This window comes from Phocoena sinus, chromosome 2, assembly GCF_008692025.1.
Source record: "Phocoena sinus isolate mPhoSin1 chromosome 2, mPhoSin1.pri, whole genome shotgun sequence".
Classification (NCBI taxonomy): Eukaryota; Metazoa; Chordata; class Mammalia; order Artiodactyla; family Phocoenidae; genus Phocoena; species Phocoena sinus.
Genome location: NC_045764.1, coordinates 421,030 through 438,896, shown reverse-complemented (window position 1 = coordinate 438,896; position 17,867 = coordinate 421,030). Strand labels below are relative to the sequence as shown.

The following is a 17,867-nucleotide window of genomic DNA, read 5'->3' as shown; positions in this document are numbered from 1 at the left end:
AGCCACTATGGAGAACAGCATGGAGGTTCCTTAAAAAACTAAAAATAGAACTACCATATGACCCAGCAATCCCACTACTGGGCATATACCCAGAGAAAACCATAATTCAAAAAGACACATGCACCCTGATATTCATTGCAGCACTATTTACAATAGCCAGGACATGGAAGCATCCTAAATGCCCATCATCAGATGAATGGATAAAGAAGATGTGGTACATATATACATTGGAATATTACTCAGCCATAAAAAGGAATGAAATCGAGTCATTTGTAGAGATGTGGATGGACCTAGAGACTGTCACACAGAGTGAAGTAAGTCAGAAAGAGAAAAACAAATATCGTATATTAACGCTTATATATGGAACCTAGAAAAATGGTACAGATGAACCAGTTTGCAGGGCAGAAATTGAGACACAGATGCAGAGAACAAACGTATGGACACCAAGGGGGGAAAGTGGCAGGGTGGGGTGGTGGTGGGATGAATTGGGAGATTGGGATTGACGTGTATACACTAATATGTATAAAATGGATGACTAGTAAGAACCTGCTGTATAAAAAAATAAATAAAATTCAAAAAAATGTATCACGTAGAAATCCTACTTGGCATAGTATGCCACAATAAAGCAAAAACATGTACTTACACAAATGAAAACATAAAAAAAGAAAAGGATAAAACCTGAGGCTCAGGGAAAGTTACCCCAGGTCGTACACAGTGAGGAGAATATAAGACTGAAAACCAGACTGTCTGAACCCCAGGTGTGAACTCACAGCCACTACATTCCATCATCTATGGGCGCGTTCTTTTTTCTTTTTTACTCGAGAGAATTATCTTTGTCACTTTGATCTACCCAATAGCAAAATGCAATTCTAAACAACTGTGTCCATGTGTGTCTTTTTATCCATCCTTACCCTATCTTTTCTTTGGCATTCTTATCTGGGAAACCTCCGTAGACACAAATGTTCTTTATATTTGATAGGAAGCAAAATGGAAGAGTGACTTGAAGCTGTTCGAAGTGACACCGTGAGCTTCTGCCTGGGGCGTGCAGAGACTTGTCGCTTCCTTTTCCTCTAGTACAGAACAGGGTCCCATGAACTCTGATCCAGCCAGAAACCAAGTCATTCTCCATTTCTAGCATTCTGTAGCCGAGGGCTGTTAGGGCACTCTTTGTTATGTGACCTGTTTCTCCCACCCAGGACACCAGACCCAACACTCTAATCTCCTGTGTGTGTGTGTGTATCTGGGCACAACGGCGCTCTAGTGGAAGGCTCATGTAAAGACAACCTGAGGGAAAACCGGAGGACAAACCTACTCCAGTGTGAAGGAACGTCTACACAGAAAGGGCAGTGGATGGAAGCAGCAGACCCCTCCCAAGCTCTGTGGACATGGCCCTTGGATCACAGGGCGTGTGCTCCCGTCACCCAGAGGCAAGCAGACACCATGCAAAGGCAAGCTCCTTGCTCCACTTCACTGAAAAGCAGAATCAAAAGTTTTGCCCCAACCAGCAAACGTAAAATGTGTTTTGAGGCCCATGGCTCTGGGGAGCGGCCACGTGAAATGAGTTCCCAAGGCTCAGAATTGGGGTCGGGACCCACTGAGCATCTCCTCAGCAGAGCACAGCCTGCCGGACAGCCAGGAGGCCACCGGTCCGGAGGACAGGGTCCAGAGGCGTCGTGTGTTCCTGGGTCGCGCAAACCTCACCTCAGTGCCTGGGAAACTGACAGCAGAAGAAGGGTTCAGATCAGCTCTGGGAGCGCCAGAGTTTTCTGGAAAACCCGCTGAGCTCGGCGTGCATGCAGGTATTTCAGCGCTCCTCCGGCACTAAGGAGAACTCCTATTCCCAGCCTGGGTTCACCCGAACAACGTCAGGTCAAACCACAAGAAAATCTGTTATCACTCAAATTGGCATTTTTCGTACGTACTTTTCATACAACTGAAATATTACACAAAGTCATGAACTGTTAGTTGTAAAAGTAGAAATTGGACGCAGACCCCGATTCCCTTGCTACCTTGGTCTCACCTTCCAGGGGATGTGAAGCTCGGGTCACAGCTGCATTCTGAGGGTGTGTGCCTTGTGATCAAAGCCTTTGCCAGTGGAAGGAGTACTTGTGTGCCCAATCCACAGACCACTCTCGGTGCACCTCCCCGCGTCCTCGTTCACACCAACGCTCTGAAAAGTTATGTGTTTGGATGATGTTTTAAAGTGCTCTGTGCACTTAAGTTCTAAAGCAAGGGAGCTGGTTTTCCTTCAGTGTATATATGAAACTCCCAGTACACTGAAGGCCTCTGGGTACGTTTGGGGGACGGGGAGGATGAAAAAGGGGAAAGTTTTTGAAAGGAACACTTCAGAAAGGTAAATCTGAGGTGTTTTTCCTCCTTATAAGATTTTTAAATGTTTTTATAGTTGGAAAAAGTCTACAAATCAAAAAATACATACTGGAAAAAAAATGCATACCAATTCCATAATCACTTGTACCCAGTTTGCACCTCACCTTCCTAAAGAAAGTACTCCTTTTAAGTGATGATCGCAAAGTATCACATACCACCTTCCCCTTGCCATGTGTGTTAGTGAGTTGAAAACATGCTGCTCTTTACTTTCGGTTAGCTGCCCCTCAAATGCAGGATTTTGCACTAAGTTTCCATTACGTGGCTGTTTATAGTCATTTTAAAGCGTTCCCCTGGGTGCCCTAGTTTGCCTGTGAAGCTCTTAAGAAAAACATATTCCTGAGCCTAATTCAAAACCAAGACACATACACAGTACATGTTGTTCAGATAATGGTTTGGGAAAGTCGCACATCCTTACTCAATTTGTAAAGCAGCATTAGCTACACAGCCTCTGGATGTATTAACAATACAACGAGTAGCATTCATTAACGGCAAAATGAAGTTCAGGGAAAATAAATTCAGAGGTCAGCATCACCCAGAGAGGGTCCTAGCAATGCCTCTCAAGGATCGAGCCCTTCACGCCTTTATCAGGCAGAGAATGTTACACTTCCGACTCTGCACCCTTGATTGGGAATGTTCCTGGGTAGGGAAAATGGCCAGAGCAGGATAAGATTAACCAACAAAGAAAAAATCCCAGCGCCTGGCCCGTAGTAAGCCTGGTAGCTAATGAAACTATTTCACGCTGTACAAACATCAGGTAGCCTGTGGCCTGAGGCCAGTGAGTCACTGAAGCTATGTTTAAGGGGGCAGCTGTCACCTCTACCGCACGTACCTTTCTAAGCCATGCTTTTCTCCTTTCATCTATTTTTAAACCTTTCACCCTTGTCTACATTTTAGTCATTTAAAACACTGGACTGCTGGGCTCCCCTGATCAAGTTTTTAGGCTAAACATTCACTCACCACCATACTGGATATGGAAGGAAACCTCATGGTGAGAGCAAGAAACTGAGGCAAAATTAATTCCCCAAAGAGTGGTAGTCCTTTTGATGCACTCAGGAGTAGAAGTTCGGTAACAAAGTCATTTATGCAGTTGGGTCATAAAAGGTACTGGCATTGACCGAACGCTGTGTTCTAACATAGCGTGTGTGACGGCACAGGGCATATGCCCTCCCAGCAGCCCTGTCCAGTAGACTCCCGCGGCCGCCAGCACGCCACAGGCTCTGTCCCAGACACAGGTGCCAACAGCATGCCAGACATTTCACACTCACTGTTCACTGGTTTATGTAATTTGAAATTATGTAACTGGCATCAAGGGCTTGGGAATAAATGCACCTGACTCCTGGAAAGCTGGAGAGGGAACCACAGAACAACGCCCAGGTCTGAGGGTGAGCGTGGGAAAAACACCGGCCCGTTTTTGGCAGTATCAGCCAATGGGCTGCTTTCTAAGGGAGCCGTGCCAGGCGGTGGTGGCAGCGGCTGAGGCCAGGTGAAGCGTGGACCATTGGTACCCACGGTGTCAACCAGAGACAAGGTAGGGCCTGGAGCAAGTGCTGACAGGGGCAGAGGGACCACAGGGCCAAAATGCCTGCTTCCTCGTTCTCAAACGAACCGGGGCTGGGCTCCGAAGAATAAATGCCAGAACAGACTTTGGAACTGGTGAAGAAATCACCGTGACCATGGATGGCGATTACGGAGCACCTGCTTTGTCCTGGGCCCTTGGTTTACGGCATTCGAGCGCATAACCTGGATGAAGCCAAGCCCCTCACGGTCCATTCGTGACTGGGACATGCAGTCCGAGACACACAAAACTGGCCACCAAGGAGCAATCGAAAGTAATTGTTATCCTGGTTTCCCTCTCTCTCGAAGCTAGAGAGCACAGTCCCGCTCTGTTAAGAGCACTGTTAAGCTCTCTAAAATCTCCTACCTTTGTTCCACTCAGTATCTCTCTCTCTGAAGTTGCTCCCGAATGAGCCCCTACTCCAACCTCTCCAAACCCTCTCTTCAACACCGGGTGGATCCTCTGCCCTCTCAGCCTTTCCCCTTTCCTTCCCATCTGTTGTTGCTTCTCTCCACGAGGAATCCTCTGCCCTTTCTGCTGTAAAGTCTCCCTGCCTGTGCTTCTCCAGTTTCCCCCTCACACACGGCCTCAGGGAACAATCAGACAGAACTGGAAGAGGGGAGGGGGGGATACAAAGATCACAAGACAGAGAGACCGCGAGAGCCTGTGAACACAGGTGGTCGAGCACTTTTAAAGGTGTGTACTGTCTCATCCATCTTCACGATGACCCTCAGAGGTAGGTGATCCTATTAAACACATGAGAAGGCAGAGCTGAAAGGTTCCGTAACTTACCCAGTAAGTGGAGAAGTCAGGATACAAATCCAAGCAGCTGCAACCTCAAAGCCCACGGCCTTGACTACTATTTGACGCTGCCTTTTCTGCAGAGGAGCTGGACAGTATAAGGAGCCGTCTAGTTCCTCACTCAGGTAGTTGGGGTTCACAGCTAGAGCTTCACTTCACTTCTCCCTGGATTTAAAAAACCAACAACAAAAACTGCTGCAGGAGAGGCCCGAGACTAGAGCAGAGTGAGGCAGGCCGTCCCCGCGAGGCGAGCTTAGGTGCGTTCTCCGCACCGAGTCCCTGCCCCTGTTGTCCTCCAGCTTTCTGAATAGCATGTGCAGGGCAGTTGGACACTGGACCATTTCTACATCCCATTTGCTTGTAGAAATCAAGCTTTTAAGGTGGCATCAGGCCCCCTAATCCAGGGCCCAGAAACATCTACAGGTAACTGACATTCTTCATTATGATGACATGACTATAATTTTAAAAAATAATATAGTAATAAATATTGTCTATTAAAGTGATTTAGACTGGTGGGAGAATGTTAATGCTGTATTTTATAAGACAGTGGGATCAACGAGGGAACTTACGAACTCATATTAATCATCTGTTGTACTTGGGAAAAGGAGGGAGAATACCCTCAAGTGATCATATCATTTGCCGAGAAACTGATTGGAACGTTTGGTTTTGATAAAATAACTAATCTGAAGATTGGAAAGTAGAATGAAGGGGGAAACAGGCCCCTCTGAGAATAGAGGAGTATTTAGGCTTCCTCGACGTCAAGCCTGGGATGCTCTTAGTTAATGATTTAGTAATGATACGGCAGCGTAAACGCCCCACGTTTACAGCAAGCGCTCCACACATGAGGATAACGGAAGGTTACAGTGATGAGGTGGGAGACCAAAATCCGTGAGAGCATGAAAAAAAAGTGGTGGATGAACTTCTGTGCTAAATACACATTCAGAAGAGACAGTCTAAATTTCATATCGTCATGTCTGCTTTAAAAGGTTTCATATAATAGTAAAGTGAGGCATAAACAAATAAGTAGATTGGTAAAAATACCAAACTGTAGATCAAGAGTTGAAAGCTACAAGCTAGGAAAGGGGTTCAAGTGTGAGCTGCTATAAAAAGACTTTTAAGCTACGTGCTACAGTAGCCAAGGAGAGCTGGCTACTACTCTGTTCTTCCTTCCACTTTTCCACTATTTCCTCTTCTGCAGAGAGAAAGAGACAGAGAATGAGAATATAAATTGTGTTCGTGTGTGTGTGTTTGTGTATAAAACTGTGTAACAATGTTATACTGACCTATATTCCCATGGCCACATCCCAGACTTGGTCAATTCTCAAGACAACCTTATCTGTAAATCTTCAACTCCAAATAATCCATTCTCAGACTATAATGTCCTATTTTTCCACTTCTTCCTGTGCGTCATTCCCACTAACACTGTTTTCCTACCTCACTGAGGTCTCCCTATTTCTCCCAGATTATCAGTAGACTTCTGTTTTACTTCCCTTCCAGCCCAGCCCAGACTGCATGGCTGTTCAGATGAATTACAGTCCTATAATATATGTCCTCTGTCCTACATCCTACGCCTAGGTTATTGAATGATGCTGGAGAAAAACTCGCAATAACGCTCTTAAAAGATAAACGGAGGCATTTACAAGAGTCTGTTTGAGCAAACATTGATTCAAATCAGGCGGCACCAGATTGAAAATGGTTAGGAGGCTCCGCCAACAGGAGCCGGGGCGGGGTTAGGAGGGCTCCACCAACAGGAGCTGGGGGGGGGGTTAGGAGGCTCCACCAACAGGAGCGGGGGGGGGGCGGTTAGGAGGCTCCACCAACAGGAGCCGGGGTGGGGTTAGGAGGCTCCACCAACAGGAGTCGGGGGGCGGGGTTAGGAGGCTCCACCAACAGGAGCCAGGGGGGTTTATAGAGAAGATGTTACCAAAAGTGGGGTCCGGCTGCTTGTCACTCAGAAGCCAATGAAGAGGCAACGTTGGTGGAAAGGAAAGTCTGCTTTATTTTGGATGCTGGTAACCTGATAGGGGGTGGGGGGAGGGTGGACCCCTGTCCAAGGGCCTACTCCCTCCCACACCCCCCTGACAATCAGGGGACAAGAGCTTTTATAGACGGAGAGAGGGGGCTCTGTGCAGAAACAGCACGGTCAGCTCTGACGGTCATCTTGACATTGGTCACGCGGTGGTCTGACCAGAGTCATCTTGATCGTTTAAGTACATTTAGTCTTTAGTTCCAGGGTTGGTTTGTTCCCATTTCTTGGAGGCCAGCTCTTGGAATCGTGGCAGCTTCTGTCATGGCTACAGTCAGGTCATCATGAGGTTAACTTCTCCCACCTGGTGGGGCTTCAGTACCTACAGGACAGCTCACAGGACATGGCTCAGAACAGCATCTATAGCCCTTGAAGAGGAACTAAAGGTCCTTGACTTTGCTTAATGACTAAACTATTTTTATTTAGTCTTGTTGGACTGTTTTCCTTTGTTTCTGCATTTTCTCCCTTCTCTGATTAAACTTATTCTTTGGCTAAAGTGTTTCCACAGACAAAAGGCAGGCTGAGAACATGGGGGGCAAGCACCATAGGGTCCTGCTCCGTTTCAAAGAGGTGGAAGCAAAGCAAGGAAGTGACTTGATTGGCCATAGCTTAAGTAGTTGCCTTATTTGGGAAAGCCTGGCTGGTGATTTGTGATTGGTTGTTTTTAAGTTGTATTTTCTCAGATTCAAGTGCATTGACTCTAGCTGAGGTTTTGCTTTGCTTATGAAGGCTACCAGGGCATTAGAACCACCTCACCTAACGGCCTCCTTGTTTAATTATGTTAACAATGCAAAACTCACACGGCGTGAGCTCCCCTAAAAGGCCCCGTTTCCTTGACTCAGAAGAGAGTAATTCTTTTTATTTATTTTTGGCTGCACTGGGTCTTCACTGCTGCGCGTGGGCTTTCTCTAGTTGCGGCGAGCGGGGGCTACTCTTCGTTGCGGTGCGTGGGCTTCTCATCGCGGTGGCTTCTCGTTGCAGAGCATGGGCTCTAGGCACGCCGGCTTCAGTAGTTGTTGCACACGGGCTCAGTAGTTGTGGTCCATGGGCTTAGTTGCTCCTGGACCAGGGTTTGAACCCATGTCTCCTGCACTGGCAGGCGGATTCTTAACCACTGCACCACCAGGGAAGTCCAAGAATGGAGATTTTAAATGGGCATTGAAAAGAACAAGGAAGTGACCTAATTAGAGAGAGACATATTTAGATTGCTGGGCAGTGAGAGGATCCCGTTGGGGCTGGATTTACGATGGGTTCATTTGCCTTGTTGCACACATATTGTCTCCAGCAGGGCTCAGTTAGAGGTGAGGGCACGGGGAAGACAGAGTAGGTTATGGTTTTAATGGATGGATGTCATAAGGAGGCTTAAGAAACCGGTGTAAGGCCAGCAGGTCCGGGGAAGGGCCCAGGGAGCCAGACAGAACCCCCGTCAAGGAGGCTGATGCAACCGACGGGTCTTCCCGCTCCCCGAGGTGCGGAACCAACGGCTCTGAGGCTGATGCAACCGACACCTGACATTGCCACAACACCCGAAAGATTACCAAAAAAGGGGGCTGCTTCACACAGCAAGCGCCTCCCCTGCGTCCACCCCGATAAATTTTCTTCACGCCCGCACCCGGGTGCGACTTCTCTGGCCCCTTTCTCGTGAACCTCGCCCGGGGAGCGTTCCCAAATAAAGCTCATTTAAGCTCTCCTCCGTTTTTGGTGCCGTTCCTTACATTTGGTGCCGAAACCCGGGAGGGGTACCCAGCCCCACAAATTACCGCGGGGCCACCCCTCCCCACCCCCAGGGGACGACCGGGGACCTCTGCTCACCCACCCGATCCGGCAGAAGCGGGGTAAGTCCCCCTTCGTTCCCCTTGACCCCCGGGGGCCCTACCCACCGAACTCCCTGTCCTTAACTGCGGCCGCGTCAGGGACTCCTCCGTCCTCCCTCCGAGCCTCGGGCGATTGTGGAGACGTCCCAACCGCCTGACTGCTCTCCGATCCGCCGTGACCAGAGATTGAGACCAGAGACGTCTCTCTCTTTCTCTGTTCACCTGGGGACAGACCGGAGGCCATGGGGACTTCAGAATCCAAACCAGATCCTAAGGCACCCCTGGGGTGTCTCCTGGCCCACTTGACAAAACTCAGCTTTTCTCAAGGTCTCCGCCGCAGGCAGCTCGTATTCTATTCCACCGAGGCCTGGCCACGGTACCCTCTAGACAATCAATCTAAATGGCCTCCTGAAGGGACTTTCGATTTCAACATCCTCCGCGATTTAGATAACTACTGCCTCAGGACGGGTAAATGGTCCGAGGTCCCCTACGTCCAGGCCTTCTGGTATTTACGCCCCCGCCCTTCCCTCTGCGTCGATTGTTCCACTTCCCAGATCCTTCTTGCCAAACAGACATCTCCTACATCCAAGCCCCTAATTTCCTTTGACGATGATCCCTCTCCACTCGCCGACCCACCCGAAACTCTCGCCTCTCCCCCCTCCAGAGCTCCTCTCCAACCCCCACCCTACCCTGGACCGGCCCCTCTCCCTCCCGAGCCCACCCCAACACCCCCCACTGCTCCCCCACTCCCCCCGGCAACCTCCCCCTTGGCCCGCCCCCTTCCCCCGCTTCCTCCCCCTCTGCCTCTCTCTCTTCACCCCTCTCCTCACCAGTCAGCTCACACACCCGCTCACACCACCACGACTCCCAGGACCCAGACCTTCTCTGTCCCTAAAGAGAGGTGGCCGGAGCGGAAGCATTAGTTAGGGTTCATGTTCCCTTTTCCTTCCAAGATCTCTCTCAAATAGAAAAGCGATTAGGCTCCTTTTCTGCCGACTCCTCCCGCTACATCAAAGAATTTCGCTACCTCTCTCAAGCTTACGATCTAACCTGGCACGACATCTTTGTGATCCTATCTTCCACTCTGACCCCCGACGAGAGGGAACGAATTCAAACTGCTGCCCATAACCACGCAGATCAGGTCCACCTCACTGATATCTATGCCCGTCGGAGCCGCTGCCGTGCCTGGCACCGATCTGGGCTGGAGTTATCAGGACGGCCAAGACGGTCGCCGCAAACGCGATCTAATGATCCAGTGCCTCTTGGCTGGTATGCAGGCTGCCTCCCACAAGATTGTCAACTTCGAAAAGCTAAAAGAGATAACCCAAGAGCCCAATGAAAATCCAGCCGTTTTTCTCACCCGCCTTACAGAGGCCCTAACTCTCTACACCCGCTTGGACCCTGACACCCCCGCAGGCGCAACGGTCTTGGCCACCCACTTTATCACCCAATCAGCCCCTGATATCAGAAAAAAACTTAAGTGGGCAGAGGACGGCCCCCAGACTCCCATCCGAGACCTGGTAAACAAAAAAAAAAAGGCCTTTAAAGTCAACAATGCCCGTGAAGATTTGGCAGAGTCCAGCCGACAGGCCCGGATGCACCAAAAGGTGGCCCTCCAAACCCAAGCCCTCGTAACCGCCCCACGGCCGGCCATCTCCCATGGACAACATCCACGGGACCCGCCGAAGGCAGCCCCACCAGGGGCCTGCTTCAAGTGCGGAAAAGAGGGGCACTGGGCTCGCCAATGTCCCAATCCCCGGCCTCCTTCCAAGCCCTGCCCTGGCTGCGGGCTAACAGGCCATTGGAAGAGTGACTGCCCTACGGCCGGCCCTCCCTTGGCGCCTCCACGTGGAGGGCGGACCGACCCGATGGCTCCACCACTCAAACTCCTGGGATTGGCTGACGACTGACAACACCCGGACTCGAAGACCCCCATCAGCCTCGCCGAGCCCAGGGTAACGCTACAGGTAGCGGGTAAGTCCATCTCATTCCTGGTGGACACGGGGGCTACCTGTTTGGTCTTGCCTACATATTCCGGGCCAGTTTTTCCTTCCCAGATCTCAGTTATGGGCATCGATGGTAAGCCGTCCTTCCCGCTCCAGACCGGCCCCCTCTCATGTTACATCGAGAGGCTCCCTTTCACTCATTTTTTCTTAGTCATACCGTCCTGCCCGGTTCATCTGCTAGGTCGTGATGTTCTCTTCCAATTAGGGGCCTCTCTCCAACTGGCCAGGCTTGATCCTAAGGCCCCCTCCTCTCGACTCCTGCTCCCCCTCCTCAGTCTGGCAGCGGAGCCCCCTCCCTCCTCTCTTCCTCCTCCCATCTCCCCCAACAGGATAGACCCCCAGGTCTGGGATAGATCAAAACCCATAATAGCGACACACCACCCCACGTCCTAATCCGTCTAAAAGACCCCTCTAAGTTTCCATCCAGGCCCCAATTCCCCATCTCTGAGACTCATCTAAGGGGCTTGCAACCTATTATCACCAGACTCTTAGACCAGGGGCTCCTTGTCCCCATGGACTCTCCCTGCAACACCCCCATCCTGCCTGTCCGCAAGGCCTCAGGAGATTACCGCCTGGTCCAGGACCTTCGACTGATCAATGAGGTGATAATTCCCCTCCACCCAGTTGTGCTTCCCGCCAGCTCACTGGACGGTTCTTCCCCAGGGCTTCCGCGACAGCCCCCACCTCTTTGTCCAGGCTCTGGCGCGGGACCTCGCTTCCTGAGTATAGTCTTCCAATACGTGGATGACCTCCTCCTCTGTAGCCCATCTCTCAGCCTCTCAAAACAACACACTCCTGACCTCCTCAATTATCTCGGCTCTCACGGCTATCGGGTCTCTCCAGCCCAGGCCCAACTGTCTATACCCTCAGTAACCTACCTGGGAATCCACCTTACCCCCACAACAAAGAGCCTGACAGCCGACTGCACCCAGGCCATCCGCGACCTCCAACCTCCAGAGACAGCTGACCAGATTCTCTCCTTTCTGGGCCTAATAGGATTTTTCCGACACTGGATCCCTAACTTTGCTCTTCTTGCTAAGCCCCTATATTTAGCTACTAAAGAAACCCCCCAAGGACCCCTTACCTCTCCCTCCACTGTTTGACAGGCCTTTCTCACCCTCAGAGACACCCTGATATCCTCCCCTCCCCTGTCTCTGCCTAACCCAGACCGTCCTTTCCACCTCTTTGTAGATGAACGGATCGGAATAGCTACTGGACTCCTTGCCCAACCCGTAGGGCCTTCCTATCGCCCCGTGGCTTACCTCTCCAAACAACCTGACCCAACCATTCGGGGACGGCAACCATGCCTCCGAGCTTTGGCAGCAGTAGCCGAGCTGACCAAACAAACACTCAAAGTGACCCTGGCCCGCCCGCTGACGGTATTCTCCTCCCACCGACTGGCCGACCTCCTCGGTCATAAGTCTCTCTCTCTCGGGCCCCTCCCGCATCCAGGAATTCCACCTGCTGTTCACTGAAAACCCTGCTATCTCCCTCGACCTCTCCCTGCCGCCTAAACCTGGCCTCCCTCTTGCCTATCTCTGACACCGGGACCTCCCCTTCTCACTCCTGCCCCCAAGTCGTAGAGGCCCTCAGCCCGCCGAGGGAGGGACTCTTTGATACTTCACTGTTAAACCCGGACCGCACCCTCTTATAGATGGCAGCTCAGCACTCGGCCCCGACGGACGCTGCCGGGCGGCCTATGCGGTAGTAACCATCTCAACCGTTATCGAGGCCAACCGCCTCCCAGAAGGGACAACCTCTCGAAGGGCTGAAGTGATCACACTCATGCGGGCCCTTGACCTCTCTAAGGGCCAAAGGGTCAATATCTATACAGATTCTAAATACGCCTTCCTGATTGCACACAGCCATTCACCTCTTTGGAGGGAGTGCGGATTTTTGACCACCAAGGGCTCCCCGGTGGTCAACGCCTCCCTCATCGCAAAACTCCTGGATGCCCTCCAACTGCCTGAGGAGGTGGCAATCATCCACTGCAGGGGTCACCAGTCTCCCTCTAACCCAATAGCACATGGTAACTCAAAGGCCGGCTCCATGGCCCGCAAGCTCGCCAAAGAGGCCCCTCCAGCTCCGATCTTGTTCCTCACCACCTCAATCTGACCTGCATACGACCCCCACGAAGAGACAGCCCTACTATCCAAAGGGGGCCACCAGGCCGAAAAAGGATGGATTTTTATGGACAACAAAGTTGCCCTCCCTTCAACCCAAGTGGCCAGCCTCCTAGCAGACATCAACAAGTCCCTACACATTGGCCCGAAGGCGATGTTCCATTTCCTAGATCCCCTCTTCTACATGCCTGGACTCAGAGATGCCATCTCAAAAACTCACGTGGCTTGCCAGACTTGCGCGTCCGTCTCTCCACAAAGAGGCCTACGGCCCCGAATCCCTGCTCACCAGATGCGCGGACACCAACCTGGCGAGGACTGGCAGACTGACTTCACCCACATGCCCCCCTGTAAACGCTTCCGGTATTTGCTCACTCTCGTTGACACCTTTTCAGGTTGGATCGAGGCCTTCCCAACGGCCCAAGAAACGGCAGACACGGTCGCCACCATCCTTCTCCAATATATCATCCCCCGATTTGGCCTGCCGATCTCCATCCAGTCGGACAACGGACCCGCCTTCGTCTCTCAGGTGGTTCAACAGGTTCCTCCACAGTCGCATACAAGAAGTCTCTCGGGTGGCGGTGAATCAGATGCTCCTCCACCCATATACCTTACTACCCACAGAACCCCCCGCTGCCGCCCTCCCCTAACCTCCGGACTGCTGGCCGCCCGACTCCCTTCTGGCGCCCCTGTAACAGCAGGAAGTAGCCAGAGACCAAATGTCGCCCCATTACACCAAAGAAGTCGGGATGTAAGGCCAGCAGGTCCGGGGAAGGGCCCAGGGAGCCAGACGGAACCTCTGCCAAGGAGGCTGATACAACCGACCCGTCTTCCCGCTCCCTGAGGGGCGGAACCAATGGCTCTGAGGCTGATGCAACTGACACCCAACATAGCCACAACACCCGAAAGATTACCAAAAAGGGGGGCTGCTTCACACAGCAAGTGCCTCCCCTGCGTCCACCCCTATAAATTTTGTTCGCGCCTGCACCCGGGCGCGACTTCTCTGGCCCCTTTCTCTCGGGCCAGTGAACCTCGCCTGGGAGCGTTCCCAAATAAAGCTTGTTTAAGCTTTCCTCCGTTTTTGGTGCCGTTCCTTACAACTGGTAAGAGAATGAATGAAAAGATGGACTGTAGAATCTAAACTGGTTATGGAGGAAGTGAAGACAGGAGATGGTTTAAGGAAAAGTACACAGGCCAGTGGACTAGAGGTCGTGATGAGAACAAACAAGTAAGTTCAATGGCCAAATCAGAAGAGCAGTAATTGTTATCAGAGAGTCTGGAGGTTGGACTGTTGAGAGTGATGAAAAGTAAGAACCAGGGTGTGACCCTGGAAGTAGGGCTAAAGTGTGGTGAAAATCATTGACATGAGGAGGTCAAGAAACGGAGAGGCCAGACACCCTTCAACACCCCAGTGTGATCAAGGTCTCCTCTTGTACAACCTCCTAAACGTTTCATGTTTTGCGTTCTTATTTAAGTCATCAGTCTACCTGGAAGGGATGTTTATGTATGAGATTACCGTTTTCATTTTCTTCTCTTTGGATAACCAGCTGTCCTTGGGCCATCTGTTGAATAGTTTAGTCCCTAAATATCCCTTGAACTCATTCCTTCCATGCTGTTCCCGGTTCTGCTTTACTCAGTTCTTATCACCTCTGGCCTGATGTGTTGCAGTTCCCACCAGTCCCCTCTCTCCACAGTCCTTATTCTATTAAGTCGCCATAAAATTTATCTTTCTAAAATACAAATATGACCATGTCACTCTCCTGATTAAAGTGCTTCAACAATTTCCTTTTCTTACCTGCAGAATAAAAGCCAAACTCCTAAGCCTGCCATATTTAAGATGTTTCACAATATTTTTCTTTACAATATTTCTTTCCTTATCAAGACATCCTCATTCTATGACATTATCCACATTTGTACTCAAAGGCTACTGTATGAAAAATGTTCAATTCAAATTACATTATAAATCTTTCATCAGAACTATTAGTTAGAATTATAATTGATAGATTTAAAAAGTTCTAATTTATTTGATATTTATTTGGCATCTACCATGTATCAGGCACTGTATGATTTTATAAGATTCTTCCAGAGTTTACAATCTAAAGGAGGACAAAAAGCATTAATACAAGTCTGTGAAAAAGGGAAGAATACAAGTATAGCAACAGACATTTGAGTAAACAACTATGAGGGTTCTGATGAGGGAGAATGGCATTTTGTTTGACAGAAATCAGTGGAGGCTTTGTAGAAAAGTTAGCTGGGTCATGAAAGGTGGATAGCAGAGTCAGAGAAGGAGATGGGAGGGCATTTTAGGTAGAGTAACGGCACCAATCAAGGCAAAAGAAGTGGGGAAGCGTGACCTTGAACTACAGGATGGAACAGGAGAAAGATGAATGGCTAGAAAGGTAAACTGAGGCCAGAGCACAGAAATCCTTCAAGGACAGGTTAAGAGACTGGGCTCGAGTTAGCTGGCATTGGGAGTCAATGAAGGTCTCTATTGAGGGACTGATGTAATGAGGTTGTGACACGATAGGGGAGCCTGGAACGCAGAGAGATTAAGCCCCGAGCCACAAAGGATGCAAGAGAAATTTCAAAGCAGAAATTTCGAGCAGTTAGATGACCAAAGAAAGGAGGGAGAAGCAGGTCTAGCTCAGCTCCATTAAATAAAAAGGTAGAATTTCATGAGAAATTCCTGCATCTGATTAAGTACCATTTATATTTGCATTTGCCACAGTGGAATTTCTCGGCCTTTTTTTTTGGTGACTTAAAAAGCATTTCATATTTAACATCATTCGTACAGTCTAACTTTACCTGTTTAGATTAATGGTTTTGTTCTTATTTCCCTTCTCCCCCTGCTCCTCCGTGTGTGGCAGCTCCTACTGCGTATGGTGGGGTCACCTGACCAGGACCTCCAGGAAGCCGCAGCTGGCTGTATATCCAACATTCGCAGGTTGGCTCTTGCTACAGAAAAGGCGAGATACAATTGAACGGACATTACAGCTACCAAATGTTACACGACACAGGCCATGTCACTCCCAGGGCCAGGAGGCCTCAACTGGGAAACATTTCATAGCAAATCCTTTACAAACAAATGTCTGAAAACACAGGAATTTAGAAATGCAAAGGATGCTGTTCATCTAAAAATTGTATGGGTGTTTTTGTTCTATTTTAGGGATATGCCATGTAATGACATGTAAAAGCCAATATATTTGTGATAATTTTCCAGGAATTTGAGAATATATGTATACAGCTTGTATGTGTGTGTGTGTATCTATATCTATATAGAGATATAGATATATCAGCGATGCTTTTGTATTTGTGGTGATTTTAATAAAGATATGACCTTCCCGTTGTGCATTTTTTAGAGTCATTCATGAATGTCTTTAGAATTCCCTTTCTGTTAAACCAATCTAACTGTCTTGACACTATGGTTTTGTTTGTTTGATCGCCTGCAACCCACGGGAGAGCTCTGAGGAGATGCGCTGAGTTCACAAACTGTTATGGAATAGAATTCAGAGTTAAGCAGCTGGGCTGAGAGAGAGCATCCCGAGGTCATTCCAAGCTTCTCCGAAAACTATCAAACATCTGAGAAGACAACGTGTAACTGTCACTGTACCAGACAATGCAAATCACAAAAACAAGCAATGGGTGAGATTTTCACTTTTGGATTTCCAAAGTATAAACAATTAGATGTTTTATTTCCCTCACAGGATTCACCAACACTTTTACTGAAAGAATTAGTTTATGCTGATTTAAGGATAATATTACTTCACAGAAAATTGCTTTGAATTTCTGAACTTGTTTTCAGCACAAACAATACTTTTTAAAAAGTGGCTACAAAGGATTAATGGCACTTTATCAGGTTATAGAAACATTAGAAGCCACTGAAAAGAATCACATATGTAACCTTGGTGTGCTGCAATGTTTGGGAACTAACCGTCCCCAGCGTCTAAAACTAGCTAGGAAAACAGCTTTGTATGTGTCCACTCAGGAGACCGACCACTCACTTAATGCTTTAGAGAGCAGGCAAGGTTTTATTGAAAAACATTAAGTACTGGGTACGTTCTTCATAATTTGGAGAAGATCATAAACTTAATTGAATTAAATGTAAATAACCTGTATGAAATGAAAAGCCTGTACAGGACGGAAATTATACCAGTGATAGATTCTCCAATAAAAAGGTAAAAGGCATTTCTGAGAACTTTAAGGTTTTGCAAAACACCAATTCGTCTTCACTGCTTTTCAAAGGAGGTTATAAAAGAGGATAATAGCAACAAGGAAATGGTATCAATGCTAACAAAGAACAGAATTTAAATAATAGTGTAAATCCTTTAGCTTTCAACAGTAGTTATTTCTCATGTTAAAGTCACTGGTTGGCTGTTTTCTACTAACATTAAAAACACATCTAGAAATCATGGATTATGACAGCTATAGAAAATTAATAAGTATATTATTGTTACACTATTATTAAAGGAAGCTTTCACCGTCATTTTAAGATCTTTAAGTATTCTTGGAATTAGTGGGTCCCGAGAGTGGAGGGAAGCAGCAGCACAGAGAACCGGAGGAACGGTTGAGAAGGATGTTCCTTTACCACATGCGAGCTTGGGGCTCTTGTTTGCATGATCACTAAATGCATAAAATAAGGGCAAAGTACCATTTTAAAGGAAACTAAGCTTGTGGAAACAGATACAGTAAGCTAACATGAAAATCATCTTGTGTATTTCTTTTTTTTTTTTTTTTTTTTTAATGCGTTACGCGGGCCTCTCGCTGTTGTGGCCTCTCCTGCTGCAGAGCACAGGCTCCGGACGCGCAGGCCCAGCGGCCATGGCTCACGGGCCCAGCCGCTCCGCGGCATGTGGGATCCTCCCAGACCGGGGCACGAACCCGTGCCCCCTGCATCGGCAGGCGGACCCTCAACCACTGCGCCACCAGGGAAGCCCCATCTTGTGTATTTCTAAGAATTCCTTCTTTTAATTCTTGAGTACCAGGAATGCAGTAGCTTTAAAGTAAACAAAAGAGAACCTGAATTTCAAGGTCAGTTTTTGGCTGTGTGTGTGTGTGTGTGTGTGTGTGAAATGGCGTAACAGAAAATTCTGACCTTACTAGAGAAATGTCAAAGGCAGTGAGTGAAAGCACCCAGAGATGTCAGAGAGCAAACATGCC

General features: G+C 48.8%; 1 protein-coding gene across 9 annotated transcripts in view; it reads left to right on the top strand.

Moving 5' to 3' along the window:
* Positions 1–16,061, top strand: part of ARMC4 (armadillo repeat containing 4) — a 207,887-nt gene extending 191,826 nt beyond the window's left edge. For all 9 annotated transcript variants that reach the window (XM_032621216.1, XM_032621217.1, XM_032621223.1 and 6 more), the window contains one exon: positions 15,578–16,061. In XM_032621216.1, the coding sequence (XP_032477107.1) occupies positions 15,578–15,691 (114 nt within the window). In that variant the 3' untranslated portion in view covers positions 15,692–16,061. The remainder of the gene's footprint in view (positions 1–15,577) is intronic.
* Positions 16,062–17,867: the final 1,806 nt, after the last annotated feature.